Source organism: Pinus tabuliformis, chromosome 4_1 (assembly GCF_031772625.1).
Source record: "Pinus tabuliformis cultivar Carrire ecotype Pingquan chromosome 4_1, CPIR1, whole genome shotgun sequence".
NCBI classification, from domain to species: domain Eukaryota; kingdom Viridiplantae; phylum Streptophyta; class Pinopsida; order Pinales; family Pinaceae; genus Pinus; species Pinus tabuliformis.
The window spans coordinates 55,666,010-55,684,298 of record NC_142303.1 but is presented as its reverse complement, the minus strand read 5'-3'; the positions used below and the strand labels follow the sequence as shown (position 1 = coordinate 55,684,298).

The window sequence follows — 18,289 nt, the reverse complement described above, 5'->3', positions numbered from 1 at the left end:
TTTCACACCCCAGGCTCTCCCAACTCATTTCTCAATTGCAGGTAGATCCAAATTCCACCAAGGGCTACTCGTGGCAGGATGATATTCTTTGCTACAGGGACAGAGTCGTAATATCACCAACATCCACCCTCAAAAGTCGCATTTTGGCAGAATTGCACTCATCTCCCATTGCAGGACATTCGGGCTTTCAGAAGACGTATGCTCGCACCAGAAGATCATTTTTTTGGACAGGCATGAAAAAGGACATCCTTACTTTCGTAGCAGAATGCGATGTCTGTCAACGCCACAAAGGGGAAACCGTCAACACACCAGGCACATTACAACCATTGCCCATTCCGGCATCAATTTGGACGGAGGTTTCTATGGATTTCATTACAGGTCTTCCAAAGTTAGGGAACAAGTCAGTCATCATGGTGGTTGTGGACCGACTGTCGAAGTATGCTCATTTCTGCGCCCTACCCCACCCGTTTACACCAACTTTGGTCGCTCAATCTTTCATGGATCAGATCTTCAAATTGCATGGCATGCCCACTTCTATTGTGTCCGACGCGACCTGATCTTCACCAGTAATTTTTGGCAGGAACTCTTCAGGATACAAGGCACTCAACTAAAACTCAGTACTTCCTATCATCCGCAAACGGATGGTCAAACCGAAGCCGTCAACAAATGTCTAGAAACCTACCTTAGGTGTTTCACTTCAGAAAAGCAACACCTTTGGGTACAGTGGTTACCTCTGGCTGAATGGTGGTATAACACCAACTATCATGCCACCACCAAAATGACTCCCTATGAAGCAGTATATGGTCAACTCCCGCCTTCACCTACTTCGTATCTCAAGGGGTGCTCAAAAGTACAAGCAGTGGATCAACTCCTACAACACCGCGCAACCATGCTCACCCATCTTAGAGAGAATCTTCATCAAGCTCAGAACCGCATGAAGCAACAGGTAGACCAGCATCGCTCAGAGCGCCAATTTCAAGAAGGGGATCAGATCTTTTTACGGCTACAACCATATAAGCAAACATCACTCAAAGACAAGGGGTGTCAGAAACTATCTCCCAAATTCTATGGACCATATCAAGTACTTCAGCGCATTGGAGAAGTGGCTTACAAGTTGGCCTTGCCACCTACTGCAAAAATCCATCCAGTTTTCCATGTCTCATGCCTTAAGAAAGTGATTGGGAACAACTACAGAATTCAGACCAGTCTACCTGAATTGGACGAAGAAGGGTCCATCTGGCTTCAACCCGAACAGGTCCTAGACACACGAGACAAGCAACTGCGCGGCCGCATGATTAAGGAAGTTCTCGTCAAATGGAAAGACACCTCTCCGGAAGATGCAACTTGGGAACCAGCCACTATTCTTCAGCAGTTTCCGCAGCTTTAGCCTTGAGGACAAGGCTAGTCTTAAGGGGGAGGGCATGTTAGGGTCCCACCCTAACCCCCTTATGTATGTAATGGGATCACATCATAGTCAAGAGTCAATAAAGCCCATATTAATAATTGTAAGTGGTTAACCCACAATTAATGACGGGACCACAATTAGTTGCAAATGGGCCGTAGTATTAGATAGATGGTATTAATAAAACCCACGGTATTGATCTGTGGTATTGCATGTATGAGTCATATATAAAGGATAGAGACTCCCTGCGAGGAGCATCGTGTCTTATTTTGTAATCGAGCTCTGCTCTATCGGAGGTTGCCCCCTCGAAGAGGCAAGTGAACATTACTCTCTGAATAATAAAATCATTGTTGTTCTGTGTTCTGGGTATCTTCTCTTCGCATATTCTGTATTTGGGTATCGTTTTGCAGGTTAAGAGCATAACAACCACATAAATCTAAATGAATGAGTTCAAGTTTTCTATGTGCTCTTGAATGTGAATCGTGAAAAGACTGTTTGCTATGCTTTCCTAGAACGCAAGCATCACATTGCTTAAGTTTTCTAGGAATTGTAGGCAAACCAGTAACACCATTTTTCTTCAACAAGCAGAAGCTGTCATAGTTCAAATGTCCAAATCTAGCATGCCATAATAAACTTGATGGAAGTGTACCTTCTTCATGATGAGAGTTGTATGAGAAATTTTGTACATGAGCAGAGGTACCCTGCAACTTGAGAAGCCTTTCTTCTTCTATCCCCCTCATGACAAGTGAGTGGTCAGATGCTTTTCTCACCTCAAGCTTGCCATCAAACATATGAATGGAGTGACCTTGCTAACGGATGTGGACCAAGGGCAGCAAGTTTCTCTTCAGTTGTGGGAGATATAGAACATGATGCAGAAGAAAGTCTAGAAGACCACACAATTTAAGCCTGATTATGCCAAACCCTGATGGCTTGAGTTTTGATTGGTCTGCAAAGTATACTGCTCCATCAACATTGTCAGTAAATTCTTCAAAAAAATATTTTCTATGAGTCATGTGGCAAGTTGCTCATGAATCAAGCAACCAATCATTTTTCCAAGAAGCAAGTGAAGCATTAAATAAGTCTTCATTTACCCGAATATTACATTGTGCCACAACATAATGAGCGGATTCAGGTGCTTTACCTTTTTCTGTGTCATTAGTTTTACCTTTGGGTTGGTTTCTTTGCTGCTCAATTTTGTCCCAAGGTAACTTGCATGTGTAGGCATCATGTGATCCATTTCTTTTGCAGCGTATGCAATGCAAATCTGACTTTTCTCCTTGAGAGTGTCTACCCCCCCTGCCTCTGAAATATCTTCCTCTTCCTCTTCGACCACCTCTTCCTCTGGAAGAATCTTGGGCAAGATTATTTTCTTTATGAGCAAGGCACACAGCCTCTTCAAAAGATTCAGGGGCTGTCTTCTTTCCAAAAGCTTTCTCTCTTTCAGCAAATTTTTTCACAAGAGAGTCAAAGGTAATATCTTTGAGATTTCCATTTGCTTGCAATGACTCAAGATAATTGGAGTAAGTAGGATAAAGTGCCTTGAGAAAAGCTATCAGAGGAATATCCAGTTCAACATTAGTGACTTTGATATCATGCATTATAGATTTTACTTCTGATGCAAGAGTAAGAGGATCATTGTTTTGTAATTCAGGAGTGAAGAGTTTGATCATGAGTTGAACAACTTCAAGTGCAGAGTGTGAGTCATAGAGTTCTTTCAGCTTTTGTAAGGCTTCGAAAGCATTTGAAAATGGCGAAATATGGCAACTCACCTCTTCACTTACAGATGCTGCAATTAATGCATAGGCTTTGTTGTTCTTATTTTCCCAAATGGCGAACTCTTTGTCTGAGGTAGGTTGTTCTGGCTCTTTGTCTCTGTCTCCAACACACACTCCTTTCCACAACTCATTGAAAATGAGGGTGTGTTTTATCTTCCGGGACCACTCAGGATAGTTCTCCTTGCCAGTGAGAACTACTCCCACAATAGATATGATTGAATGCATTGTAAAAAAAACTTCTGCTGACAAAAAAAATGTGCTAAAAAATTCGCACAGGAGAGGAGGCTCTCACGCATAGGCTCTGGACAGCAATAGTAGTGGAGCAGCGCGCAATTGAAATGAGGGGTAATGTGGTATTGTATCCCCTAGAACACATGCCAGAATGGAGCAATGCTTTGGCCGCAATAAACAAAAGACAAAATGACCAAATGAAATGAGATTTAAGGTTTCTATACCCTATTGAAAAGCCTATCGAAGCTCCACCATGAGATTTCCAGAACAAACCCAAACCATCGATTTACCAGATACACATGGAAGGTAAAACCAAGTGAAGACAACTCGAAAGATTAAATGCGTGGGATGGAGACCCAAGGCTGCGAGATCGAATACAATGGCGGTGTGGCCTGATTTTTGCAAGAGATCGGCGAGCTTATACCAACACCAGGCCCCGTGGCCTCCCTCATGAACCAGAACAAAGTTGGTGGGTTTCTTATTCACATGGGCTGCAGGGTCTCCCAGCTTCTATCGTGCGCTCTCTCGCTTCCTGTGATAGAGGATCGATAGATCGACTCAATCAATCAAAGTATCAATAACATTAATCAATGGCAACCTTCTCGGAGGCTCCTCCAGGCAACGGTAAGGCCGGAGAAAAAATCTTCAAGACGAAATGCACGCAATGCCATACGGTTGACAAGGGTGCAGGTATCGAGCAGCGTAGCAGAGAAGGCAGCACAGGTAGGCTTGATGGTATGGGAGCGCCAAAGAGCAGCATTATTAGACTATGTCAGATTGAATGCATTATTCTGGGAAAAGAATGTGACAACCGATGGGGAGAGCGCAGAAAGCACCATGAGCATTTTGTATGCAGGTGGAGCAGCGACAGGAGCAGCGTAGCAGAGAATAATAGTGAGTCGCAGGGGAATAATGATGCGTTCAGGCTAGTGGAAGCGTCAAAGTTGCCAAGCTAGCCAGTCTGCATAGGATTTAGAATACCATAGGTAGAATAGGGAGTTACAAAGCAGAGGGAAGCCAAAAATGGCGTTGCCTCTGATACCATGTTAGACCAAGAGGTAACTCCTCAAAACAATTCATGGTATTCATTCAGGTTGGTCTTTATTATATACATGAGGGTCTTTATTATATACATGAGGGAGACACTGTTCATTTCATCTCCCGGTGACTCTTTATATTTTCTATTATTTATTTACATCAATTTCAGTTATTCACCCAATCCTAATGATTAGGTGTCAACACATATGTAGTGCAGTGTCATCAGATGGAGATGTTGGTTTCAAGATTGGTTAGCAAAGAACCATCTGAAGTTCAAGAACTACCACCTAAAGTTCAAAAACTTATTCAAAAACACAAAAAGGTGTTCCAAGATCTTCCTATGAAGATGCCTCCTGAAAGAGAAATCAAGCACATAATCGAAGTCAAATCAGGGTCAAACCCTGTCAATATCAAGCCGTATAAATATCCACATCATCAAAAAACTGAAATCGAAAGATTAGTCCAAGATATTTTGAAGTGTGGAATCATCTCAAAGAGTAGAAGCCCTTATGTTCTTCAGTGATTCTAGTTCGAAAGAAGAATGGATCCTTTAGACTGTGTGTAGATTATTGAGGATGGAACAAGGTAACGATTAATAACAAGTTTCTGATCCCCTTTATAGATGAACTTCATGGAGCCCAATATTTTTCAAAATTGGACTTGAGTTCGAGATACTACCAAATCAGAATAAGGTTAGAAGACATAGCCAAGACTGTTTTTCGAACACATGAAGATCATTATGAATTTAAGGTAATGCCCTTCGGATTAACTAATGCTCCAGCAACCTTCCAAGCCACCATGAATGAGGTATTTCATCTATATCTAAGGAAGTTTGTGTTAGTGTTCTTTGATGATATTCTAATCTATAGTAAAACCTGGAAGGAGCATCTACAACATCTGAAGCAAGTTATCACTATATTAGAAGAACCTCAGTTCTATGCAAAGATGTCCAAGTACACCTTTGGAAAAGAAGTGGTAGAGTACCTCGGACACAATATCCAAGGAAGGAGTAAAAGTAGATCCTAATAAGGCTATAAAAGAATGGCCCAAACCAGTTAACATTTCCAAATAAGGAGGATTCTTAGGGTTGACTGGGTACTATCGAAGGTTTATTAAAAGCTATGCCCATGTAACCGTACCCCTAACAAACCTTCTAAAGTACTCATTTCAATGGGATGATGAAACAGAAAAGTGTTTTGAAGACTTAAAGGAAGTTATGTCTAATGCACCTGTATTGGCAACTCCAGAGTTTTCAAAGTTGTTTGTAATTGAATGTGATGCTTCAGGATTTGGCATAGGAGCAGTATTAATGCAAGATGGTCACCCAATAGCGTTTGAACGCAGGAAGCTCAACAAGCGAGACGTCTCAAGTCTACATACAACAAGGAAATGCTTGCCATTATGCACGCATTAGCCAAGTGGAGACAATATCTATTGAGAAGTAAATTCTTAATGGTTAATTTTAGTTAACAATGGTATGTTCTATGCTTAGCACAATTACTTCAATGTCCTTTTAGCAGCCCAATGACAATTTCCAATTTAGTTTCCAATAGCAATCACATTAACCATAAATCACATTGACAGTAATTGTAGATAGAACATGAACAATAAAATGCAGAAGACAAGCCAAGACAAGAGAACACCAGATTTGGCGAATGCCAGGGAAAAACCCCAAGATGGGGAAAACCCTTTGATCAATTCTTCATTTTATTATATCAAATGTTCATCAAAGGGAGAGTACAAAAGTCAAAATTGACTTGCCAAATCAAAGTCAAAACAACTCTTTCAAATCTATAGTCAACAACAATCAAATTCTACCCTAACCAAAAAGTCAATGTTGGTCAACGCAACAGCGAATAGTCCACAATGTATCTCAATCAAACCCAGTCAAACTCAGCTTTCTTTGTTGGTCAAAGTCAACCCAAAACAGTCAATAAAATAGTGGTCAAACTTGGTCAAAATTTGAACTTTTGTTCTGCGGTTAGCCCAATCAACATGCCCAGAAAACCTCAGTCCCTGTGCCAATTAATGCAGCCTTCAAAAACCGAAATTTTTGCACAAAAACGCAGTCAAAGGATGTCAAAAAGGCTCTGGTCAATGCTAGTCAAACCCTACAATAGTTCCTAAATTTTGGCCCTGCAATTCATCCTCTTTCAGCCACACGTGAGAGAAGAAGAGTTGCCCAATAAGTCGTACGAACCAATCAGATGAGGGGAGATAAGAAGAAGATTAGATGATGAGGTGCCAAATGAGGTTCGAGGTCTCTCTTATTTATACTAGTCGTTGGGGGTCAAGAGACATGTCCATTGGGCTTCACAAGCCTACATGATGATGTGGCCGACCTTGACAATTTGCACATGTGTGGGTTTGACCTCAAAAAGATATTTCCCCTTGTCCAAATTTGATGATCTTACGTCAATTTTTGTCCTCTCTAAAAGAGGAATTCAATGCAATAATCATCTCCATCAAATGAGTTGTCCAAAGTGGAATTTGGCCCTAATTGCCAATTTTAATACTCCCTCTCGACTACGGAGAACTCCACCTGCCAATCCATCCATCATTATGCCATCCTGTCATCATGTACCATCTCGTCTCAACTCTATTGAACACTGATATAGATAATGAAGAAGAATCAATGGAGAGTGAGTCACGAGACCTTACCAGTCTCCACTGACAAAAGTCAATCCAGGGGTAGAACCCTAATCAGACTTGATCCCAGATCAAGTTGTTGAACACAATGCATCCTAGACATAGGGAGTACAGCAATACATGATGCATCTATCTGTAGTGTTATGGTCCCTATCCTCTTTTCCCAACTCATTGGCCAAATAAGAGGTACTTCGCATGAGTCCCCGACTACATGGGTAGGATGTATGTTGGCGCATCTGCAGGAGAAGGTGAACCACTCACCCTACACACATGTCATCAATCGTAGGGGAAGGTGAACCACTTACCCTACACACATGTCAACCATCATGGGGTATCACTGGGGAAGATGAACCACTCACCCTACACACATGTCAACCATCATGGGGTATCACAGGGGAACGTGAACCACTCACCCTGTACACAGTGCATCTGTAGGGGAAGGCGAACCACTCACCCTATGGTCACTCATAGCTCCAAGAAGTACCCCAAGCCCCAAGAGTTCCCAGAGCTCAATCTCCAACTCAAGTGGGACCCTCATGGGAGGGTCTTTCCACGACTCCAAGTCTCTCTCAGAAGGCTAAGAATTTGACCTTCCCCAAGGGCTTTGTAAGGATGTCTGCAACCTACTCATCAGTCCTGATGTGTTGGAGCCTTATTGATCCCCATTGTACCATATCCTGGATAAAGTGGTACCTGATATCAATGTGTTTGGAGCGGTCATGGAACAAGGGATTCTCTAAAAGGCAAATCCCACTCTGGTTGTCACAATAGATAACGATGGTATCCAGCACGTGCTCAAACAATTCACTGAAGAGCTTCCTCGGCGATATAGCTTCACAACAGGCCATACTAGATGCAATATATTCAGCCTCAGCAGTGCCTAGAGCAACTGATTTCTGCTTCCTACTCATCCAAGAAATCGAAGCAAACCCCAATGAGAAGCAGCATCCTAACGTGCTCTTTCTATCTACCATATTGCCAGCCTAGTCAGCATTAGAATACCCATGAAGCCTCAAATTCCTAGCAGTGTATTTCAACCCACAGTTGGTTGTGCCACAAAGATATCTCAAGAGATTCTTCGCAGCAATCCAATGAATGTGATGAGGCTCAACCACAAACTGACTCAAAGTATTCACAGCGAAGCATATGTCTGGTCGGGAGTTTACTAAGAACATCAGGGCCCCCACAAGTTGTCAATACTCAGAATAGTTTGCCAATTCGGGCCCAGCAACACTTCCAAATAGCTTCTTGAAGTTGAGTTCCATTGGAGGAGACACTGACCTGCAATCGACCATCCCACCTCTCTAGAAGCTTCACAATTTATTTTCCTTGAGAAAGGAAAATCTCACCTGCCTTTTGCCAGACCTCCAGGCCTAGGAAGTAGTGCATCAATCCTAGATCCTTCATCTCGAACTTGGAATTCAACTCCATCTTGCATTGATAAATGAGAGGGTTTGCACTAGTCAGAAAGAGATCATCAACATAAAGGACCAAAATGAGAGGCGTGTCCTTTTCAACCTTGAAATATAGGTTTGGATCAGCATAGCTCCTCGTAAATCCCAACCTCATAAGATAATTGTCAATTCTCTCATACCAAGCCCTAGAAGCTTGCTTCAACCCGTAGAGGGCTTTCTTCAACCCGCATACTTGTGTCCTTCAATCTTGTACTTCGAACCCCTGATGTTGTTCCAAGTAGACTTCCTCCTTAAGCAAGCCATGCAAGAAAGCAGTCTTGACGTCCATTTGATGTAGGCTCCATCCTTGGTTGGCAGCGAGAGCAATAATGGATTGGATAGTGGTATATCGGGCAACCGATGCAAATATTTCGTCATAGTCCACTCTGTCGTTTTGAGAGAAGCCACGAGCAACGAACCTGGCCTTATATTTTTCAGCACTCCCATCAGCTCCATGTTTAATTTTGTAAATCCATTTAGAAGTGACCACAGACTTGTCCTTGGGTCTAGGCACCACGTCCCAAACATCATTCTTCATGATTGACTCATACTCCTCATGCATTGCATCTTTTCAAACCTGGTGTTTTACGGCTTCTTCAAACGTGCAAGGTTCAACTTGAACAATAGTACTCATAGCAACCAAATACCCTTGATACCTATTTGGCTTCTTACTTGCACGAAATGTCCCTCTTGAAGCAATATGTCTTTCAGCATCTTCGAGAGTATCTTTGTGACATAGTGGATGTTTCGTTGAGGTAGAGGAATCACTAGGAGGTGGATCAATAGGATCCATCGGGCCATCAACATCGAGCATAGGCTCATCCGTTAGAGGTTCATCCGGTTTTTCTGCAGCATCATCATCATCTTTCGTTGGGATAGGGAGATCTTTAGCTTTCCCAAGGGTAGTGTCTTCCTCAGAGGTAACGTCACAACTTACTTCCACATCTCTTTGACCAGGTACATAGATCCTATATGCTTTTGAATTTTCACTATAGTCGATGAATATTCCTTTCTTCCTGGAAGCTTCCAACTTATTCCTTTTCTCTTTAGGCACATGAAAATACATTAGACAACCAAAGATTCTAAAATGAGAATCATCAAGTTTCTTAACAGTGAAAACTTCCTCAGGTGTCTTGAAATACAAAGCTTGATACGGGCTCCTATTTTGAACATATACGACAATGTTGGCAGCTTCTCCCCATAAGAACTTTGGTAGGCCTTGATCATGGAGCATGGCATGAGTGGCTTTCCATGATTGTTCGATTCTTTCTTTCAACAACGCCATTCCACTCAGGAGTGTCGAGGACAGGTGTCTCCCTCTTAATGCCAACCTCTCTATAAAAGTCATTGAATTCATTTGATACATATTCGGTTCCATTGTCGGTCCTCAATATCTTGATCTTCTTTGATTTTCCACCAATGCTTTGAAAGAACGAAACCATTTGAACACTTCATCCTTCCTCTTCAAGAAATAGATCCATGTTTTGCGAGAGTAGTCATCCACAAAGATTGCATAATATGAGTATCCTCCCAATCATGTTATGGGTAATATACTAGACAGGTTAGAATGGACCAACTGAAAAATATCGGTTGTGTTGCTCTCACTAGAAGGGAATGGTCCCTTTGTATGTTTCCCAGTTGCACAACCCTCACAAACACCTTCATGGTTCATGTTAAACTCGGGCATGCATGTGACCATCTTCCTTACCCCAATAAAAGCTTTGTAATGTAGGTGAGCAAATCTTTTGTGCCATAATTCACATTGTAGGGAAGTATCACACGCCAAAGCTCCCAAAGGACTTCCTCCAATTTGATAGAGACCATCAACCCTAAATCCAAGAGTAAATGCATCTTTAGGGTTTCTTGCCAAATACATACCTTTCCATAAATGAATGCTACCTTGAAGCCTTTGTCTTCCATCGCATAAATAGACATCGGGTTCTTCTTCAAATCGAGCACATACAATACTTCTTGTAGATGAATTGTTTGACCTTAATTCAAGTGAAGAGTGACAATACCTATCCCTTTCACAGGGTAGGTGGCATCATCTCCAAGTATGATCTTTAGATTAGTCTTCTTTTCAACCAAATTTGAGAGGGCCTCCTTGTATCTAGTGAAGTGCCTTGAGGCTTCACTATCAATCAACCAATGATCTAAAGTATCTGGTGGAGAGACAAAAGATAGAGTGGAAATAACATAAAACTCATCTTGTTTTTCTACAACATTACTTCCATCATACCTGGCATTTTTTGTCCTTTTGGGAGGTCAACCATTTCTATTTCGAGCAGTGGGAGCATTCCTCTTTCCTTTGTTGTTGAACCTGTTGTTCCTTTGATTGCCATTGCCTTTGAAATTGTTGTTGTTGTTGTTGTTGTCATCCCTTGGAGTATTCTTCTTGTGAGGGCATTCTCTAACATAGTGGTTGAACCTGTTGCAATTGTAGCACCTTCATTTTCTTCCTCCTTTGAATCCCTTCTTGGATCCTTGACCCTAACCAGCATCATTCTTCCTCTTTGCATGTGCGGAGAAAGCAGTAGGTTCATTTCCATTGGAGGGCTTATCTCTCTCCATCATCCTTATCTCCTCTTGAGTGCATCTAGCCAAAAACTAATTAAAACAAGGTATATTGTCATTGTTGAGAATGGTGGTAGTAAATACATCCCATGGTCTTGAAATACCTCCAAGAGCAATAAGAGTGAGTTCCCTGTTGGCAACAACTTCTCCAATAGATAAAAGGTTATTCTTGATTTGAGTTATTCTCATGAAGTAGGATTGGATAGACTCCCCTTTATCCATCTTAATATCCTTCAACTTGTTCTTGAGAAAGAGGATTTTATTTGCATTGTTCACTTTGAACATCCCAACCATCTAATCATATATCTCCTTAAAAATTCCCAAATCAAAAATATAGGCAACCAAATGCTTTTGAATAGAGTCATTCAAAATTTTCTTTGCTTTGACCTCACATTTTCAATACTTCGTTTTTGCAGCAGCAGGTGCATTTGAAGGAGGCTCCACCACTTTTCCCTGCACAGTCCAATACTTCATGCTCCTCCAAAGTCATATCCAAAGTCATCTTCGATGCATGATAGTCAGATTTGTGATTGAGCTTATCCTCAATCTTAAAGTAAGATGTAGAAGCCATTGATACTTTTCCTTGTCCAACAGATCTCTCTTAGTGATTGTTTTTCTCTCTCTTGCTTGGGCTTTGTCTTCACCTGGGCTCTGATCCCATGTTAATTTTAGTTAACAATGGTATGTTCTATGCTTAGCACAATTACTTCAATGTCCTTTTAGCAGCCCAATGACAATTTCCAATGTAGATTCCAATAGCAATCACATTAACCATAAATCACATTGACAGTAACTATAGATAAAACATGAACAATAAAATGCAAAAGACAAGCCAAGAAAAGAGAACACCATATTTGGCGAATGCCAGGGAAAATCCCCAAGATGAGGAAAACCCTTTGATCAATTCTTCTTATTATTATATCAAATGTTTAGCAGAGAGAGAGAGTACAAAAGTCAAAATTGAATTGCCAAATCAAAGTCAAAACAGCCCTGTCAAATCTGTAGTCAATAGCAATCAAATTCTACCCTAAGCAAAACGTCAACGTTGGTCAATGCAGCAGTAAACAGTCCACAATGTAGCTTGGTCAAACCCAGTCAAACTCGACCTTCTTTGTTGGTCAAAGTCAGCGTAAAACAATGGTCAAACTTGATCAAAATCTGAACTTCTGTCATGCGATCAGCTCAGTCAACATACCTAGAAAACCTCGGTTCCTGTGCCAATTAATGCAGCCTTCCAAAACTGAAAATTTGGCCCAAAAAACACAGTCAAAGGAGTTCATAAAGGCCCTGGTCAACACTAGTCAAACCCTGCAACAATTCCTGAAATTCGGCCTTGTCATTCGTCCTCTTTCAGCCATGTGTGTGAGAGAAGAAGAGTTGCCCAATAAGTTGTATGAACCAATCAGATGAGGAGAGAGAAGAAGAAGATGAGATGATAAGGTGCCAAATGAGGTTGGAGGTCTCTCTTATTTATACAAGTCGTTGGGGGTCAAGAGACATGTCCATTGGGCTTCATGAACCTACATGATGATGTGGCCAACCTTGACAATTTGCACATGTGTGGGCTTGACCTCAAAAGCATATTTCCCCTTACATAAGAAAGGGAAAGACAATGTAGTAGCTAATGCTCTGTCCAGGAAAGACGAAGAATCATCATTACTTGTAATTTCAATTGTTGTCCCAGAATGGCTTCACGAAATTCGAAGTGAGTATGTAAAAGATCCAGAAAGAAGTGCTATAATCAATAACCCTCCTCAAAATTCAAAATTTGAATGGAAAAACAATATTTTGTGGTACAAGGGGAGAATTTACCTAAGTCCAAATTCTAAATTTAAAGTCAAAGTTCTCAGAGAGTCCCATGATTCACTATCAGTCGAACATGTAGGTTTCTTTAAAACCTACTATAATGCACGCCAATCATTTTTCTGGAAGGGAATGAATAATGATATTCAAAAATATGTAGCAGAATGCGATAAATGTCACAGAAATAAAAATGAGAACATTATGACCCCCAGACTACTCCATCTCTTAAATATTCCAAATTAGATGTGGGAGGAAATATTAATGGACTTTATCAAAGGATTACCTATGTCTGATGGCAAGGGCAAAACTCTCATAGTAGTCGACAGACTCACCAAGTATGCACACTTCATTGGAGTGAGGAAATCAAACTCGGCAAAACAAATCGTCAAGATATTTTGCAAGAATGTCTACAAATTACATGGGTTTCCCAAGGTCATTGTTAGCGATAGAGAATCCAAATTCAAAGGTAATTTTTGGAAGATATTTTTCAAACATATAAGGACCTACCTCAACATGGGTTCAACATACCATCCCCAAACAAAAGTTGTCAATAAATGTTTAGAAACCTACCTATGTTGTTATGCAACAGACAAACAAAATAAGTGAGCTCAATGGTTACATCTCGCTGAATGGTGGTACAATTCCACTTACCACACTTTAGCAAAAATGACTCCATTTCAAGCTCTGTACGGTTACGAACCTCCTAAATGGAAGGACCTTGCCATTATCGAGACAAAACTTCCAGCAGTTAAAGATCAATTAGAAGAAACCCAAAAGGTCGTCCAAGCACTAAAGGAAAATCTAAATATTGCAAGAAATCGTATGAAGCAGCAGGCTGACCGAAACAGAACAAAGAGAGAATTTGAAGTTGGAGAATGGGTATTTGTTAAACTTCAGCCTTACAAGCAATTATCCTTAAAACATAAGGGAAAAAAAATTGGCACCAAAATTCTATGGACCATACCAAATTAACAAAAAGATCAGCTAAGTAGCATGCAGCTTAAACCTTCCTGATAAAACTCATGTTCACAATGTTTTTCCATGTATCTTGCCTTAAAAGGCACTTGGCAAACACTAATTAGCACAGACAACACTTCCAACTTTAGATGACAAAGGGAGAATCATTTTAGAACCATAAGGTATCATCTCCTCAGGGAAAAGAAGTTGTGATCACGACTAATCAAAGAATACCTGATTAAGTGTAAAGACCTACTAGAATAAGAAGCTTCCTGGGAGACAGAAGTGTTTCGTCAACAACACCCGTCGTTACATATGCTTTGAAGACAAAGCATCTTTTCGAGAGGAAGGCAATGTTATGTAAAAAATAAAAGTTTTGTAATTGTAGATTAATTAGGCAAAAGGGCACAATCAAAAGATCATGCCCTTTCACCAAGAGGCACCCGAGGCAGTATATAAGCCAGGGGCCCTTCTATGTAACAATCATCATTCAAGTATTAATAAAAATATATACGTATTTCTGTCAAATTCTGAGCTATTACGCTCCATTTGCAATGAACCCCAGTTTGTTATAACACCAAAAGGACAGAAGAAGGGGCTTACAACAGTTGGTGGTTACCTACGAGGAACATTATGAACAATAGCTTTTCCCTTTTATTACACTGAAAGGCAAACAAAAAGTTCGGGATAACCAATTGAACATCCTTCTCTAACAGTCAGCAACCTACATTAGCTCAAATACTACCAAATCTCAATGTCATTGAACCTCCTCAACGGGAAGAAACCAAGAGAGAGGATGGTTCCTCCCATTCGATTCTAAGTATGATATTTTTGTAAATGTTGTTTAATTCTACATGTTTTTTTGGCGGATATATGCTTATAGATATAGTAGAAAAGTTAGCAAAAAAATTCAAAATTTTGAGATAAGAAAGCATTTAAGAAAACAATATAAGCAGAAATTTATTTGGATCAGGCCCCTAATTTCGAACGAAATCTGTGAAATAATAGATGCGTTACCATCACAGATTTGAAGCAATAGAAATCCAATTCTTGTTCTTGTTAAAAAATATATATATATTTAACGCTAGAAAAGGGTACATTGTATCGAGAAATAAATGACAGCCAACAAGCATGTAGATGCCTTTAGTCTTTAGATGCTAAAGGTAAGTATTGGGTGTTGAACCCTAAATCTTGCTCATAATTCACATGTGTCCTCATGTAATATGGAAGGTGCAATGCTCATTAAGCAACCAAGCTTTGGTAGTGAAGGCATTGATCGGTTGAAAATGTGAACCTTATTTTAAAAATTTATACTATTTGTTGTCCTTCAATAATTTCAAAATTTTATATTTTTATGGGTATATTTTGAATTACCCTTCTAGGAGAAGTTTGAACCCCTTGAAAGGGCTTGGGATGGTTCAATTTCGATCACTAATGGTGATATAATTGGGGAAGGGAAAGGAGGCTATGGCTGTTAAAGTTTTGTTGCCAAATTTAAATAATTGCTCGAGTGGAATTAATATATATTTTGCCCGGTGATATCATTTTGGGGGCTAATGCTATTAATGTTTTGGTGCCAAATTTTGAATAGGCCCTCCAGTAGAATTTTCATTTATCACCCACCTTAGGACTTTATAACAGTCACACACGTTTGGCCAGCCTTTTGTGGAGGTAATTTTTAATTTTTTTAAGTTGCAGCCCTAGCCAGCACACCAGATTTGGCACTGAGACTTTTCTTGCAGAGAAGAACGCACTGTAGCCCATTGGATGACAACCTCGTGGCATAGCTTGGGCATCGAACCTGTATTACCCAATCAACCAAGACACGGTAGATTTATTGGAAAAAAATATATATGTATATATAACTTGAATTCCTTAAATATAAGCTGAAAATGTCATAAGCTGATTTTAAAACAGGAGATAAACTCCAAATCTACCCTGAATTCAAAACCCCTTGGGACAATAAATAATTCGCTGTGATTTTTGCAGATTGTGGAGCAAAAGCAAGATCTCAAATGAGATCCAATGAAACTTCATGGCGACCATTTTTTAGCCACTTTGATTGCCGACGTTTTTTACAAACTTGCTTTGGACATGGACAGACAGATAAATAGCCCAACATTACTATTCTGTAACAGGCCCGGCAGGATTATAGAATAATGTAGATCGTTGGTTGTCCGTTCAGAAAAATATTTATTTTCCAAAAGAATTAGCAAAATTTCGGTTCCATTGAAAGCATGAATTGCAGAGTATAATTTGAAGATTACAGAAAAATGAGAAAACACGCTACAAAAAGGAAAGAAACATGGAGACCCACCGTAAAGCTGAATTAGTTCATCCAAACAAGTCTCTGCAACAACTTCGTCGAAACCGAATTCTGAAGCCAAGCTTAAGAGACGAGCTTTTTCTGAATCCAAGTCGTACCCCATTCTTAGTTTCGTCAATATAAATCACCGCAGAGTATTTATGATGTTTTTCCAGTCACCCGCCAAAAATGTGATGTGCCCTATTATGAAATCCCTTTGTGGTAGAACGCTCAAATTGGAAATTTACATGAAACTCTCGGCCCCATTTTTCTGTTTGTGTTTTATCAAAATAATGTAAATCGTGTTATTTTCTCAAATGAGCTAAAGTTTACAAGCTTTTCAGGGTTGCTCAATATTAATAATTATTATTTTATTTTCAAAACTAAAAAATAAATAAATTGTTATGTGTAATTGGAATCAAAATTTATCATAATGATTGTTATAGGTAGAGCAAAATGTAACACGGTATTATGTTAAGAGACTTTATTATGGTAAAAAAAATTATTAGTTTAAAACTATGTAGTTAAAAATAGAATCATGTTAAGGGTTAGTGTGGCCATACCAAGTGCAATTTTGGGGTGATTTTGATGGCTTAGATGCTCCTAGGTCATGGCTACTCAAGCCACAAGTTAAGTGTGTCAGTCATCTCAAGAGTCACATGACCTAGCAAACAAAATAAACAAAATATCACAAGGATGTTTTAATTTCATTATTTTAAATATTATTTTAATTTACTAATTTTAAATCCTTTTCTTATGTGATTAAAATATCAAATTTATATATGAAGGACAAAGACTCTCTTCACCAAGAAATTGCTCAGCGTTTTGTGGAAATTCATTTTATAGATTCTATGAAACTCTAATCGACGATTGAATAACAACAAAGCCCTCCTTGAAAGTTTTATCTAGACATAAAGCATTCCCCATCACCATGCAATTATTGATATGATCCCAATTGTGATCATTTCATCTCATATTTGTAGGCCTTATGCACCTTAAGAATTCAAGGTCTATGGAGATCACATCTCATTGAAGGTTGTTTAGATGGATGAGGGTTTCTGCAATAGTGGACTAGGGTTCTTGTAGATAGTGAGCTAAGAAAAATTTGGACGTTCTAACGAGTGAAGGATGTTGCACTAGAGCTGGAAATGAAAGAGGGAAGCTTTACTTACTCAATTGACTTGATAGAGGCCCAATCTATCTAAACAAGCCCAATTCTTTATATGCAAGGAACTCATGTGGTTGTAATGAGGAAATACCTTGCAAGGAGTAGCCATTAGAGGAGAACACACTTATCTTCATCAATAAGTTGGCACAAGGTCTTTCCAATGTTGATTCCAAGCTAGAGGTAAGGGGAAAAGGTTGTGGTGATGTTTTCCTTGAGGTCATTAATACTACCTTAGTTACAAAGATTGAGGCGCACAATGGGAAAGAACTTGCAAATCTTGGATTGTCAATTCACCGGACTGGAGAGACTGGAGCATTTACTTGACCTACCAAAGGTACTAATGTCGATGACTAGACCTTAGTCTCCTACAAGAAATTTGATATTTTATTTTGCAATCAATTTAATTTGCTAGTAGCTAAAATAAACAAATGTTTTGTTGAAAAATCCATGGATTTTACCCTCGTGACCAGCTCCACCATTATTGAAGTAAAGAGCGAGGGGCATCCTTCTCTTAAAGGACAAAGGATACCCAAGAAATGAAAATGTATTGAAAACCCATAGGAGCTAATAAGTATGAGTTTGGAAGCCAAAGCAAGCTCAATAATGTGATGATATAGAAGAACGAGCAGATTTCAAACAATTCCCATGTAGGAAGATAAATGGGGATTGTATTAAGGAGTGGACCAAGACAAATTTTGAACCTATGGTCAAATACCCTCCCACATTATGATTTTGGCTAAAAGATGGTTGTTGGGTTTTCACATTAGCTAAGTTAAACCAACTCTTGCATGGTAGGTGAAAATGGGGCTTTTTCAATTTATTTTTTACGAAATGGCATGTGGACTTAAATGGAAATTTTGTACAAGTTGATATCCTTCTAGTATGGATTTGTATTTTGGGTCTTCCTCTTGTTTCATGGTTGGAGGAGGTATT

At 39.7% G+C, this 18,289-nt stretch overlaps 1 protein-coding gene across 3 annotated transcripts in view; it reads right to left on the bottom strand.

Annotated features, from left to right (window-relative positions):
• RECQI1 (RECQ helicase l1) overlaps positions 1-16,489 on the bottom strand; it is a 233,625-nt gene extending 217,136 nt beyond the window's left edge. Inside the window, exon 1 of one of the 3 annotated variants that reach the window (XM_089419187.1) lies at positions 16,201-16,489. In XM_089419187.1, the coding sequence (XP_089275313.1) occupies positions 16,201-16,312 (112 nt within the window). In that variant the 5' untranslated portion in view covers positions 16,313-16,489. The remainder of the gene's footprint in view (positions 1-16,200) is intronic. The other 2 variants (XM_089419188.1, XM_089419186.1) reach the window with 2 other exon arrangements.
• Positions 16,490-18,289: the final 1,800 nt, after the last annotated feature.